Here is a 13,871-nt window from a genome sequence, read left to right as displayed (position 1 = left end):
TGGTTTGTCATGGTTAGCATTTCTATTATACGTCTTTTGCAAAGCAGATGGCTATAATTTGAAACTCTCTTCCACATTAAAGTGTCAGTAATTAAGAAGAAAAAGGTCTTTTTGTAAACTAAAGTTATTTAGGCCAGTAATTCATGACAATAAACAGTCAAGATTCTGATAGCTAAAGAAGTTTTTTCCCCTAAATTCTTAAAATAGCTACACCCGTCAGGATTAAACAAGCCCTTTGAATGTATATAGCTCTCACTACAAATCAAAAGGAGTTTACAACAGCAATTATCTTTAATGTAATTTCTAAGTGCAACTTAAGCTTTTTAGAAAATATTTACTGGAAAAATCATCAAGACTAAGAACTAGAACAAAGCTAGTTCCTTAGATAAAAATCCAGGTGTTCCCTACATACCAATCCTAAATCCTATTTCTTTCCTAAATCCTTACAGGTCCCTCTCCTTTATGTAACTACTGCTCATATTCTCAACTATTAGCTTAATGAAAAATGGCACATCTTGTGTCTGGACATGATCTATTCATCTGCTGACTTGTCAAACAGTACATAAAAAACCCCAAACTTACGAGCTCACAAAGTAGTGGGCACCAGTTCAAGTATCTTCTTTCTGTGCAGGTGACTTTGGAAAATTTTAGAATCCTTACCTTAGGTTGAAATTGGTCATGAAGAGAAGCAGTGAATTTCATGCATTACCCATTATATGCCTTTGCGAAACAGAAGTTTTTATTGTTTTGGAAGCCAGTCTAAATAAAATTAAGATTCTATGACATCATCATTCCCTCCTACACACACCTTTGAGAAACAGAAGCTTCTCTGAAAGATGGCACTTGTGACAAAACATTTCTAAACCTCTGGAGAACAGGTTTTTTACAACTGCCTGCTGGCAGGATCCCTCAGAAAGCCATGCTCATAAAGCTGCAGAGCTGCTGAAGGCCCCTTGCTTTATGTCTGAAAAAAACCCACACCAAACGACTCTTCAGTAATTTCCACACAGTGCAGACATTACTGAAAAACAAAGTCATGCAGAAAACAGATTTAAAGCACAAATGCCTGAGTGTGCCAAGTATGTTAAGTCACTATGACTTTTTTTATGCAGTCAGTTTTATATACAGCTTTATTTGTTATTTTAGTAAGGGTTCAGCAACAGAAATCATGCTTTACAACCTAGAGGTTTTATGCCGAGTCTGCAAGGAGGACTACTGATCACAACAGCATCAAGCAAGAGACAGAGGGACAACCAAGCAGATACCTCTGGAAATTAGACTAGCAGGTAAATATCATTAAGTGTGAAAGCCGGATTTAGATGTAAGAGCTCAATCTAGTGAAAAGCCAAATGACGCTTCTTCATCCAAAATGCCACGAACACCTCAACCCAGTTTGACAAAACACATTATGACGGCATTCTCCCAGGCTGAACCAGAGTGCTTGGAAGTAGTTTTTGTGGCTCTCTGGGACGTGGACTGACTAACTTCCTGCGCCAAAGATTCTGATGCAAGACGAGTTCATTTACTAAATGACCTTGGCCTATTCGAATTTCTCCAAAAAGAGCTATTTAAGTTCCCACAACTTGAGGCGTTTGTCCTATATATGCTGGAAGTCAGCTACAGATTAATTAATCTCTAGGTGTACAGCAGCAGGCTCTGTTTCTTGAAAACCATTTCCACCTTAAAGCCAGAAGTATTGCAGAGAAAAAAATGTAAATTATTAACTCACATTTAAGTGATCTTGCCTTTGATTTTTTCTGATTTTTTCTAAGATTGCAAGATTCTCTTTTTCAATGCCTTCATCTTCAGATTTCTTCCCATCAACTGGTTCCTCCTCCTTCATATCATAGTGATCCAGATCTTCGATGTCCTACAGGATAGAGGAAAATTCACTGTAAAGAACTATGCTCTGTATTCAAAGATACCCTCTCCAACAGCATTTAGGGATATAGTCATAGACTGCACAGCACTATGTGAGTGTTGGATGTCATTTCTGTTTTGCTCTAACATCACTCTCTCAGCCAGTAATATTCAGTGGAAGTGTAGGGAGCATTCGCAATACAAATGAGACCCAAATGCAATGTATTTCTGGTCACAGACATAAGAACATTAAAAATCTCTGCAAGAAGTTAAGATTGTAGTGAACTAGCCCATCAGCGTAGGTAGAAGACAGGAGGTTGAGGCATTTTGAACAGGGCTTATGAATGCAAAAGTACCCAAAGTTAGGTTGTCTCTAGATGTTTCTAAAAGCAAACTTTTTCCAATTAGAATCCTATCTCTAATATACTTTTGGCAAACAATGATTAACATATCTGGCAGGGCTACAGAAACCCTTCAAGAAAGTTAAATATTAGAATTCTGTATGTACTTTATTCGAGGTGAACATTTCAGCTGAAGATTAGATGCAACATTTTTGGAATTAGGCTATGAGACATGTAGTCAGGTATTCTGATCACACAAGCCAACGTTTCAGTTCCGAGCTCTAGCCTAAGACACTGAAAAATCTTCCCCTCTTTATTCTGAGAGGAGGTTACCCTGTTGCAGAGGAGCACTTTGAGCTTAAGACAACTGCCTGTAAGGTGATTCAGGTGCTATTTGTGGAGAGGATGTTGCCAAAAGCAGCAACTGCAAAGAAAGGACTCTCTAAACAAAATGATAGTTTAGAAAGTCAACTTTGGTTTATTAGCAAAGTTGGCCGAGTTTGGATGGTAGACAAAAACTAGCACACCACATCGAAAAACTGCAACATATTTATTTTGTACCTTATTAGTATAAATACGCCTAATTTGCCACTAACTCTAAGATTACTGGTCAGTGATAACTGTTACATTCATTCTTAGTTCATTATGTTAAAATTAGCTTCACCTCTCGTGTGAATTAGCATGCACGCTCCTTGCGGGCATGGGGGGCAAGTTTTTGGTGCCCTGAATTGAGTCAGTGGTCATGATCTCCCACTGCCACATTTAATTTTGCCTGATTTTCAGCCTTTCATAAACAGTTTTTGATATTTTGGCATCCTCTAATCTCCATAATCATAGAATCATAGAATGGCCTAGGCTGGAAGGGACCTTAGAGATCATCTAGTCCAACCTCCCTGTCATGGGCAGGGACGCCACCTCTCGACTAGACCAGGTAACACATGGAGACTGAGCGGGAATTGAACCCGCGACCTCAATGTTGTCATTGTTGTCAGCATCGCACTCAAACCACTGAGCTAATAATGAGGATCTTGACTAGAAAATCCCCACTTAGGTCCGGTTCCACACACTCCCAAGGACAAATGGCTCAGTAAAACTTTCTAAACAACTGTTTCCTTGCTATCTCTAGGTACACCCTATCTTACTACTACTTCTGCTATCCGGCTGGAAAATTTCTTCACCGCCCTTTCCCATCCTTGAAGCAGTATTCTCTGAAAGACTGATTTATTCCTCTTAAGGCAGTAAAAATTGCTCAGCCATCTTTACAGCAACAAGGAGGGGAAGGATGTAAATATCCTGAGATAAAACAGGAAGCAGTAGAGCAGCCACACCAGCAAGCCGTGAGTATAAAACCATCAGATATGCTCCACACCTGTGGCTACTCTTCAGGCACCATCTGTTCGCATGGAAGGAAAATCTGGCCATAAATGCAAATTCAAGGATGTCTTACATAGTAAGAAACACACCTATCTAGTGCCTTTGACAACACTGTTTCTGCCAACTCTAACAAACTGCAGACAGAATATTCTTCAAAATGCTCCTGTTTCTCAAAATAACAATATGGCCCTAGGAACCATAAGCTGCTTTTCAATTCAGAAATGGGACTGAATTACGAGTTGAAGATCACTGCTGCAAACAAGGCCACCTGACAGCTTACAAATAATGACAGACATGGGGAAAAAAAATTTGCCAAAGTAATCTGAACAGAGTACAAAAGCCTAGTTACAAGCCTGGAAGCAACAAGAGCTTTGTGGCAGCAGGATATGGGAGCATACACACGACCTTTACTGAAGCTCCAGCTTCAATAATTATGGTCTGAATCATGCTAAATGTGGTGTAAGAGAGAATGTTTCAAATTAACTCCAGAACACGGGTAACACTTAGATTCTTTACTAAAAGAAGATCTTTTATTCAGAGAATGAGTTGTCCATTCTTTACCGCACACCTTCCATGCTAAAAATCTAAATCTGAAGTGGTTAGCACAGTTCTCCTGTAAAAAGGCTATTTATACTGGTTTACAAAGCAAGCACCTTGGAGCTACTCTAACATGCTGTAGAAGAAACTGAAAGGGGTGTTTCCCACACAACTAAATGCTCATTGAAAGGAGCACCATGCTGCCAGACAGTGACATAAACTCCCTGAAGTTTACCCCTTTTCAGATGTCCTTCCATTTCCTTCAATGTATGACAGTTAAAAACTAGCTCACCTCTCTACTGAACCGAATTGATCACTCTTAGACAGTTCACTTCAACCTGGGAGGCACTTTCAACTTCATCAGAGCGAGCTCGTATGCTGCTTGAAATAGGGGTGAACACTGCAAACTTACCGATGTGGCACACAGCGCTAAGCAATGTTTGACTAAAGCACAAACACGTGTCCAGTTCTCTGCATCCAAGTACCTCACAGCTGTAGGTTTAAGTAGAAAATTTCACTAGTTCTGTGGTTGAAGTGAAAGCTGACATTAAGGCAAACATCCAAATCCTAAATTCTTTTTCTCTGTTGAACTCTATAGAGATTACATTTTACAGTTTGGCTTAATAATTAACCAGCAACAGCAGAACAAAATTCTAATACATTAAGTGAGCAATCTCATATATGCACATACTTCACCCATATCTTCTTCCTCTTCCTCCTCTGACGTAACTTCTTCTGTTGTTCCATTCTGCAATACAACAGAGGTTTCTGCGTAAATTGTGCATATGTTCCTTTTGTTCAAAAACAGGAAGTCTACCATAAAAGAGAAAGCAGCATATACAAAATTTAAACTTATCAAGGTCTGCTAAAGTTTCGTGTGGAAGATATACTCCAGAAAAACACCTTTGTGTAACAGTGAAGAGATTTCTGCATGAAGCAAATTTTACATTAAGTTCTAATTGGAAACTTAAGATTCTGATACAGATATCCTACTCTGAGACAGTGACAAATGCAATGAACAAGTCAAGCGGGTTAGAACTCATCGCCTCTTAAACCATGAAATCACATCCTGGCTTTGACTAGAATCCATATATATCCTAGACCTCTAAAAAGAAGGAAACCCAACACAAACTGTAGACCTCTCAAACTTAATAGATTTTTGCCTTTTTTTTTTAATAGATTTTTGCTTTTTTTACCAAACGCTTCCATGTAACACCTACTACCACCATACAGCCATTATTATAAGATTATATAACAAAATACCAAAGCAATACATTGAGTTAATTTTTCATGGCTTTCCATTTCAGGTGACCTCAGGAAGTCTGAGCTGCAGAAATATTCAGGAGCATTCCAATACGCTGCCTACTCTTCCTTTGACAAAGAAGGAACAGCACTGCTGTAAAACAACACAGAGGACTACTTGGCTCTTGCTAAGTAGTTCTTGTTGATGTGGTTGCCAAGCCACTCTCCATGACATTGGAAAAGTCATGGCCACCAGGTGAAGTCCCCCATGACTGGAAGAAGGAAAACATTACGTCCGTTTTTAGAAAGGAGGACTCCAGGAACTCTCGTGGCTTTCTACAACGGAGTGATAACATCAGTGGACAAGGGAAGAGTGATGGATGTCATCTCTCTGGATGACAACATCCCCCACAACACCCTCCTCTCTAAGTTCAGAGACACAAATTTGATGGGTGGACTGTTCAGTGGATAAGAAATCGGTTGGATGGTTGCACCCAGAGGGTTGTGGTCAACAGCTCAATGTCCAGATGGAAATGGGTGACAAGTGGTGTCCCTCAGGGGTCCATACTGGGACCAGTGCTCTTCAATATCTTCATGAATGATGCAGACAGTGGGATCAAGTGCACCTGCAGCAGGTTTGCAGATGACACCAAGCTGAGCAGTGCAGTCGATATGCCAGAGGGACAGGATGTCCTCCAGAGGGACCTGGACAAGCTGGAGAAGTGGTCCCATGGGAACCTCATGGGGTTCAACAAGGTCAAATGGAAGAGTCCTGCACCTGCGCTGGGGCAATCCTCGTTATCAATACAGTCTGGGGGATGATGTGACAGAGAGTAACCCCGCAGAGAGGGACTTGGGGGTGTTGGTGGATTAAAAGCTGGACATGAGCCAACAACGTGCGCTTGCAGCCCAGAAGGCCAATCGCATCCTGGGCTGCATCAAAAGAAACGTGGCCAGCAGATTGAGAGAGGTGATTCTGCCCCTCTGCTCTCGTAAGACCTCACCTGGAGCGCCGTGCCCAGTTGTGGAGCCCTCAACGCAAGAGCATGGACCTGCTGAAGCAGGTCCAAAGGAGGCCACAGAGATGATCAGAAGGCTGGAGCACCTCTCCTACAAAGACAAGCTGAGAAAGGCTGTTCAGCCTGGATAAGAGAAGGCTCCTGGGACACCTTATAGCAGCCTTCCGGTACAGGGGCCTACAAGAAAGCTGGGGAGGGACTGCTTACAAGGGCCTGTACCGAGAGGATGAGGGGAAATGGTTTTAAACTAGAGCAGGGTAGATTAAGGTTAAGCATTAGATGTTCTTTACTGTGAGGGTGGTGAAACACTGGCACAGGTCACCTAGAGAGGAGGCAGAGGCCCCATCCCTGGAGACATTCAAGGTCAGGTTGGACAGGGCTCTGAGCAACCTGATCTGGTTAAAGATGTCCCTGTCACTGCAGGGGAGTTGCACTAGATGACCTTTGAAGGTCCCTTCCAACCCAAAGCATTCTATGATGCTATGACTAGATGGATCTTTGGTCTGATTTACCAAGGCCACTCTTATATAACTTGCAGATTATCTGACATTTCTGGCTAAGAAGCTTTCCGTGAGCTCGGGTTTGAATTTCAGAGCATAAGCCAGACTCTTCAGTGAAGCTTCTCCTAATATTACAGGCCTATTACCTTTCAGTTGCACTGCTATGTGGGTGGCTGAGAGAAAAAAGACCTATAGGATTGCAGGCTGGCACATGATCAAAATTAAGCAAGTTATTTGTCATTACTATAGAACTGTCACCACAGGAAAACCATCTGCTATGCTACAGGAGTTCTCAGAAATCATGTCATCTTAACATGTATAAGCAAAAGAAGATACCAAAATCTTACTAAAAACAGAAAAAAGAACAGTTACTGTCAGTTGCTAGTTCTGTTTTCAACGCAATACCAAGCATTTTAGTTAACATTTCACAGCCCTTCACACTCTTGTCAACTGCACAAAAAGTAAACAAGGCACCTCAGATACTGCCTGTCCCCTAAAGTAACACACAGGCTTGATATCCCTTGCTTCTGCAAGAGATTGAAAAGGAAGAAAAACATCAAGAAGAGTTCAACCAAGTGCACACTGTAAAACATCCACTCTCCAAGCAAAAGCAAATGGTGTTTAGTAACACTTGCATTTCAGAAGAAAGTAAAATCGAGAAGCAGTAGGAATGTACAGGGATTGGCTGGAAGAGTATTTAGGAGGGAATTAAACTGACAGCACTGGCATCACACACACACCTTTGCATTGGCACAGAAAGTCTGAAGTAAATTGTGCAGTATTATTGCACTATTATTAAATGGATTTGGCAGGCAAAATTCAGATTTGGGACACTATAAAGCAACAGTGCTTCGCATCTCAGTTCTGACTTAGGCAAGGCTTAATCATTCCCACCATCTCGTTTCTTGGAGTTGAAAAAAATCAACTCCCTCATTGCCATAAGGAGGTGTCCACAGCTTTTTGATTTACCTGTCCAGCTGGTAATGGCTGATCTAACATTTCAACATCTGGATGCTGAGGAAGATTATATAATCTGCAGAGGTCACATATTAATCGCTTCAGCTGTTGAAGAAGCTATAAAAAAGAAAACAGAAACATCTATTTAAATCAGTACTGAGAACAATGTATTCTCAATTTTCTTCACATGCTGGTACTGAACTTCCAGTCAGTGTACACCATTTAAATCTGCACGTACTGGATAAAGTTTAAAGACCTTTCTTTTTGTCTGTTGTCATTGTAATAAAATCCCCACAAGGGGAAACAAAGGTTATGGCAAGCTAAAGATGGCTCCCCTTCATCTCCTCATGTCCCATGAAGAAAGCCACAAGCAAAAAAACCCCAATGTGCTCTGGGGGAGCAGGATCTGTTTCAGGCATAGGTGTTTCAGCCCCAAATCAGCAGGGAATAAAAGAAACGGTCATATTCCATGAGGCAAGATGGTCTGTTCCAGTTTCCTAGGTTAAAGAATAACATCTTCAAAAAACCAAGGAGGAACAGTCTGATTTTCCACATCCTCAGGCCCTTTCTAGGGCACACCAGCGAGGCACCAGAAGAAAGAGGACTGCTGTACAAGGCAGAGAAAGTAGTGAACCTCGGAGCTAGAGCCCAAGCAGCCCTCCTTGCTCTATCTTTATCAGGTTGAGGCTCATGGACTTCTGTTTCCAGCTTTCAGGGTTACACGGACTGTGTTCTGTTAACCACACAATACACAACACCCTTCACCCACAAATTTAGCTCTGCAAAACCAGAAAAACATTAAGTTTGCTTCTTGATTACCACACTAATTAAGGGGATTTCTATAGCTGTTAACTTTCTCTTGCTTGGCAGCCTCCGATTCCTTGTTAAGACCTTAAAAGATCGTACACTACTGCATTTCTGAACTTTTCAAGGTCTTTACACAGCTAAGTGAGAAAAACAAAGAAAGGATCACAGAAAACATTTGCAAAATGGCCAACACTGGATTATTTGCAGAACAATACCCTAGATAAAGCTTGCAGAAATTACCAAAGGGAGTTTGTCTTGCCACTTTTAAGGGGCAATGTGCAAGACAACCATTTCTGTACACATCCTCAGCACTACTAGTAGTTATGGTTAGAGCAGCAACTCCCACGTGCTTTTAAGTGTCTCTCCACAAAGGAGGGAGACTCAGGCAACGTGGCCTCAACCTAAGTACAGCACAGAATGTGCTGTCCTGAAAGAACTGATACCTCTACAACACTATTTGGTGCTGGCATACTGTATTTTTTAAAATACACAATAAATTAAGGAATCTAAGAAAAGTCTAGTCACTCCACAATATTCTACATGTCAGAATCCTTGCTATTGGCCAGTTTAAGTGCTCCTACCCTACAGCAAGTGAAAATTCAGCCTCTCCAAGGTCAGGAACTCATTTCGATGCCCAAATCACCAGCAGTGATAAGCAAATGTTGCCCTTATCCAACACCTTCAGTGCTTTTCCCTTCTCCAGGAAAATTCAACTCCTGTTTAACAGGAATCTTACACACTTGCTGTGGCTGTGAGCTGACACACCAGCCTGCATTACAACAACTATGACATTCTCTCCTACCCATGTTTGCTCTTCCTGCACCATGCACGACAGGTCATTCTTAACTCAAAAATGAAGCAGATGACACTAAAAGAACTGGTGTATCAGCAGCATATTTCCTGTGAGCATTTACACGAGATGTGACAGTTTATGTTGCGAGCAGCTTTCTGTCACAGTCACACCTCTCATCAGTATTAAGACTCCACATCGGCTTCAAACTTCCTGGGTGTCTCACACATCAGGAAGCCTTCTGGCAGGCAGAAAGCAGGTTAATCAAAAAGTTAGTAGACAGAACCACACGACTCAAAACTATTAGTCTCAATTACATGTAAGATGCTTAATGTTGTACTACTACACATTGCATTGAGAAATACTTTTTTTTTTTGCACAAACAATATTGCCTTATTGAGAGCTGGAGCATAAACTATAAAATTTCAGGAGTTGTAATTTTTCCTCACATAGTTATGTAATGCTAGGCGTGCCATTAATTTGCTTACATCTGTTGTGAAGCATACAAAAAAAAAATAAAGCTAAATGGTGGGGAAAGAATAAATGTCACTGGCATTTGGCTGGTCCAAAGCTTGGAAAAGCAGATGAACATCGAGTTAGATGTCTCCACAGAAAGAGACAGCAAGGGCTGGGAAGAGAGTTAAGAACTGCTTCCTGCCCCGCTTCCTCAACTCCCCACCCTCTTCCTAAGAAATCCCTTCACCTGAAGAGTAGTTCAGAATGAATCCTTGCAGCCAGGTCCTAACTCATCATAAGCTTCTCTTCCTTCCTTCCGAGCACAGCACCACGGAGAGGGGCACAGGCACTCTCAGAGCAACAAACTGCTGGCACCAAATTGCACAGTGGCTGTACCTGAAGAGGTGCCTCCTGCCTCTAGCCCCATGTTTACACTTCTCATTTGCACCAGGGATCACAGAACCGTGCAGCAGCTGACGTGCTTTCGTGGCTTCACCATCAAGGGGCAGACGGGAATGTCCAGCTGAGAGCAGGGCCCTTCTTCCTCAGCAGTGGCCTACGCTTCGGAGTTGGCTTAATGCAACTGCCCAGCCGCCGTTTTATTGTTCCTTTTACTTGTTCAGTTTGTGCAACCTGCAGAGGTGGTGGCAGAGGGAGAAGCTAATCCTGCCTCTACAACACTTCTTCCTTACTGGTAGGTTTTTCTTCCACAGGAATTCCTTTCCATACCTCTGATTCTTCTGCCATTGATCACTAACACCCGTTATGCTCTGCTCATATATGCACGAAAGATCATTGGATCTTTGGCTGAAAGGCGTATCTGGCAGCCATGGGACTCAACCCCCAGCTGTAAGCAGGGCCTACCATGACTTGGTATGTGTTAACGCTACACAGACAGTCAGTATCAAAAGGGATAGCAGACTTCTGCTGTGTATTAATAATTTAAATGTATTTCCAGGCTAACTTGGCATGCTTGGCTTATGTTAAATGAACGTTTAATACACACGCTTTGCTCCTGAAGCAAAGTGGTCTACCAGTATACCACCAGCTTCCCTGGAATACAAACTGCCTCAAGCAGAAAGTAAACAGCCACTGGAACGCCTAATACACAAGGTATTGAAAGGAGCAATGTAAATAACCTGCCTAAGGCTCCAGTGACCAAATACAATGACAAACTTAAAAACTGATACTGATAATTAAGTGTCAATGACAAAATATAAAAATACAATATACACATCTATGTTATAACTTCTAATGCTTCAGGAGTTCTGACAAGTTGGTAGCTCTTATGCACACCATAATGTGCTTTAGAACACAACACCACCTCTTAGAATTTTTTGTTTCTTGTGTTAATATCTCCTAAATCTGACAGCAGTTTACATTTTTTCTGAAACTTATTCTACATTATTCATTTATGCATGAAGAGATCTTTCAAGCACAGTATGAAACCATTAACAATTTTAGGATACCTTTAAGGATTTTAATATACTGCTAGGTTTACTATGAAGCACCTTGTTTTCTGATTATTGAGAAACATGAACTTAAGTATAATGTAAGTATACACATACTTATTCTTCCATATGCATCTATCTACACATATATATATATACACACACACTCTATCTATATAAAAATAAATGAATTTATAAATCTTAGCCTACCACCAAAGGAAACTGCTGAAGAACAGGATACAAGAGGAAATAGGGGGAAGAAATAACTGTCACTTGGAGTGTGACCACGACTCAGCTGTCACGTAGTCTGTGACAGTAACTGGCCTCACATTCAGCAGCCTTGCCAGTTTCAGAAAGTAAAGCAAAGATTCTTTCTGCATTTTGTCTTTATGACCCCCAATACATTAGTTGCCGCTGCACTGCTCGTTTGCAAGAGTCAACATTCTTTCCTGAAATGCCATTCTGTGGGAATGAACCTAAATTCTTAGTCCAGAAGCAGTGTGCTTATGGACAGCAGGCTATCCAAGCTGTACACATACTTACACCAAGAATTCTATAGTTTTGACATCCTCCTTGCAAATTTAAGCCCTCAGCGTTTGGAGAGTATGAGAATTAAAGCTGCCTGTCTGAATTTAAGTCCATTTCACTACTGTCTTTAAAAAGAAAACCTTCAAATAAGGTATAGTTACATTTAACAATCCACAAGGTAACATCTGAGACTTCAGACTCACAGCTATAACTTCCATTATATTAAACAGAAGAACTAAATAGAAGCAGGATTTATCTTTTGCATGGCACAACCACTAGAAGGCAGCTGACAGCTTGAGCTACATACCAAGCCAACGTAATTCTGATTTTCAGGATCCAAAAAGGAATTCAGGAGACACTAGTGGTCAGGAAGAATTCCGTAGCCCCCTCATCTGCTGACTGGAACTTGTTCAATACAGACAAGCAGCTAAAGCCTCCAAATTTAATGCTATCTCTATGCTGATCGCATTCTTAACAACCTTTCAACAATTTTAGCATTTTGACAAATTTTCATAGCAAAAAACACCATGCTGATGCCAAGGTAAGTAACACAATTTCAGACCCACAGAGGATTTTTCAGGAAACACATGTATGATTTTAACATAGTAAAGCAGTTTTCCTTTTATCATGTCAACTGAAAAAGCTTCAATATATACAGCCCTGTCAGACTTTTATGTCTGGAGTATATTTTCTCCAGTTTCCCAAACAGCTCATACCTGTTGCAAGTTACAAAGTAAGTAAAAAGAGCTGAGCAACACCAAAGAACACTAAATCAGGGTACATGGGCTAGCAGTGCTTTTAGCATGCTTGCTGTGCCCAGCTGAGCTCCTGGAAGAGCCCAGTGCATTTTCCCACTCAAAATTTCACTGTTCCAGTGACTTCATGAGTTTAGAGTACCACAGCACAAACAATTCTTAAGGTGCAATAAATTAAATGAAACTGGTTTGAAACATCCTGAAAGTCTAAATTGAACTAGGTGAGCTTTTAGGACATAGTGTGATAAATCAGAAGCCTCTGGATTTCTACAGGTAGTTCCTTATCCCTTCACACCCTGCTCCAAGAAGCCTGTGTGTGAGTTGCTCCAACATCCTTGAAGGGGAGTTGCACAAGGAAAAGTTGGAAGGAGAAAAAAAACCCCAAACCCACAAAGGCAAGCCTTTTCAGCCAAACAAAGAAGTCAGATTTTGTAGTGCCAAGTATTTGTATCTTCAACCACTCCCATTTGTCTTCTTCTTGGCATAACACGACATCGGGTGGATGCCTGAGAAACCAACGGCCCATCCGCAGGTGTCCATGACATCAACCCCTCAGCTTCGACGTGGGCAAGTACAATCTTGATATCAGAAGCTGTTTTCTTACAACATACATAACCAGTCTATGTGCATATGCAATAGAGCACAGCAAGTCCTACCCATGTTTGTGATAAAGCCAAGCAAGCCTCTAGGTAGAGAATCGTAGGAAACATCTTGTTTAAAACCTTTAGTCTGAAGCTACCAGGCATAACGGCTTCAAGCTGGAGAACCTTCTGAGAAGTGTATTTAAGAAAAACATTGATTTGGCCACATTTTATGCTACTACACTGTTGTACATCTCTCTAGGCAGAAGTCACAAAGACTAAGAGATTTATAGCATACTTATAAAGTTTAGGTTGTAAGAAGAAAATACATAACTGATATGTACATTTTCTGTAATCAGATCCAGCATAATACATTTCTGTAATCGGATCCAGCATAATACATTAAAGCATTAATTGTCCTCTGCACAGCCCCTTTGTTTTTAATTATGGCAAGGCCCATGAGGACTCGCTTGTTAGTTTTTGAATTACTGCTACTAGAATTCAAATACATCCTAAATATTCTACACACAATCTTACTTAAGGTCAAGTATGCTTGACAAACATTATCCCAGTAAATATTACAGGTGAGTGATCTCATGAGAAAGAACATCCTGTTTTCCAAAACCAAGTAAATATTAAGGCCAGCGCATAATCCTTGCAGTAAGTAGTGTCC

The 13,871-nt window shown here is 41.1% G+C and overlaps 1 protein-coding gene across 1 annotated transcript in view; it reads right to left on the bottom strand.

The window, feature by feature from the left end:
• The window catches only part of UBE2Q2 (ubiquitin-conjugating enzyme E2Q family member 2), a gene marked incomplete at its 5' end in the record, with an annotated part of 33,442 nt that overhangs the window by 18,618 nt on the left and 953 nt on the right, over positions 1 to 13,871 (bottom strand). The window contains 3 exons of the mRNA XM_009868816.1: positions 1,730 to 1,870; positions 4,804 to 4,860; positions 7,843 to 7,947. Coding sequence (XP_009867118.1) covers positions 1,730 to 1,870; positions 4,804 to 4,860; positions 7,843 to 7,947 — 303 coding nt within the window. The remainder of the gene's footprint in view (positions 1 to 1,729; positions 1,871 to 4,803; positions 4,861 to 7,842; positions 7,948 to 13,871) is intronic.

Source organism: Apaloderma vittatum, unplaced genomic scaffold (genome assembly GCF_000703405.1).
Source record: "Apaloderma vittatum isolate BGI_N311 unplaced genomic scaffold, ASM70340v1 scaffold18374, whole genome shotgun sequence".
Lineage (NCBI taxonomy): Eukaryota > Metazoa > Chordata > Aves > Trogoniformes > Trogonidae > Apaloderma > Apaloderma vittatum.
This window is presented reverse-complemented; position numbering and strand designations above follow the sequence as displayed.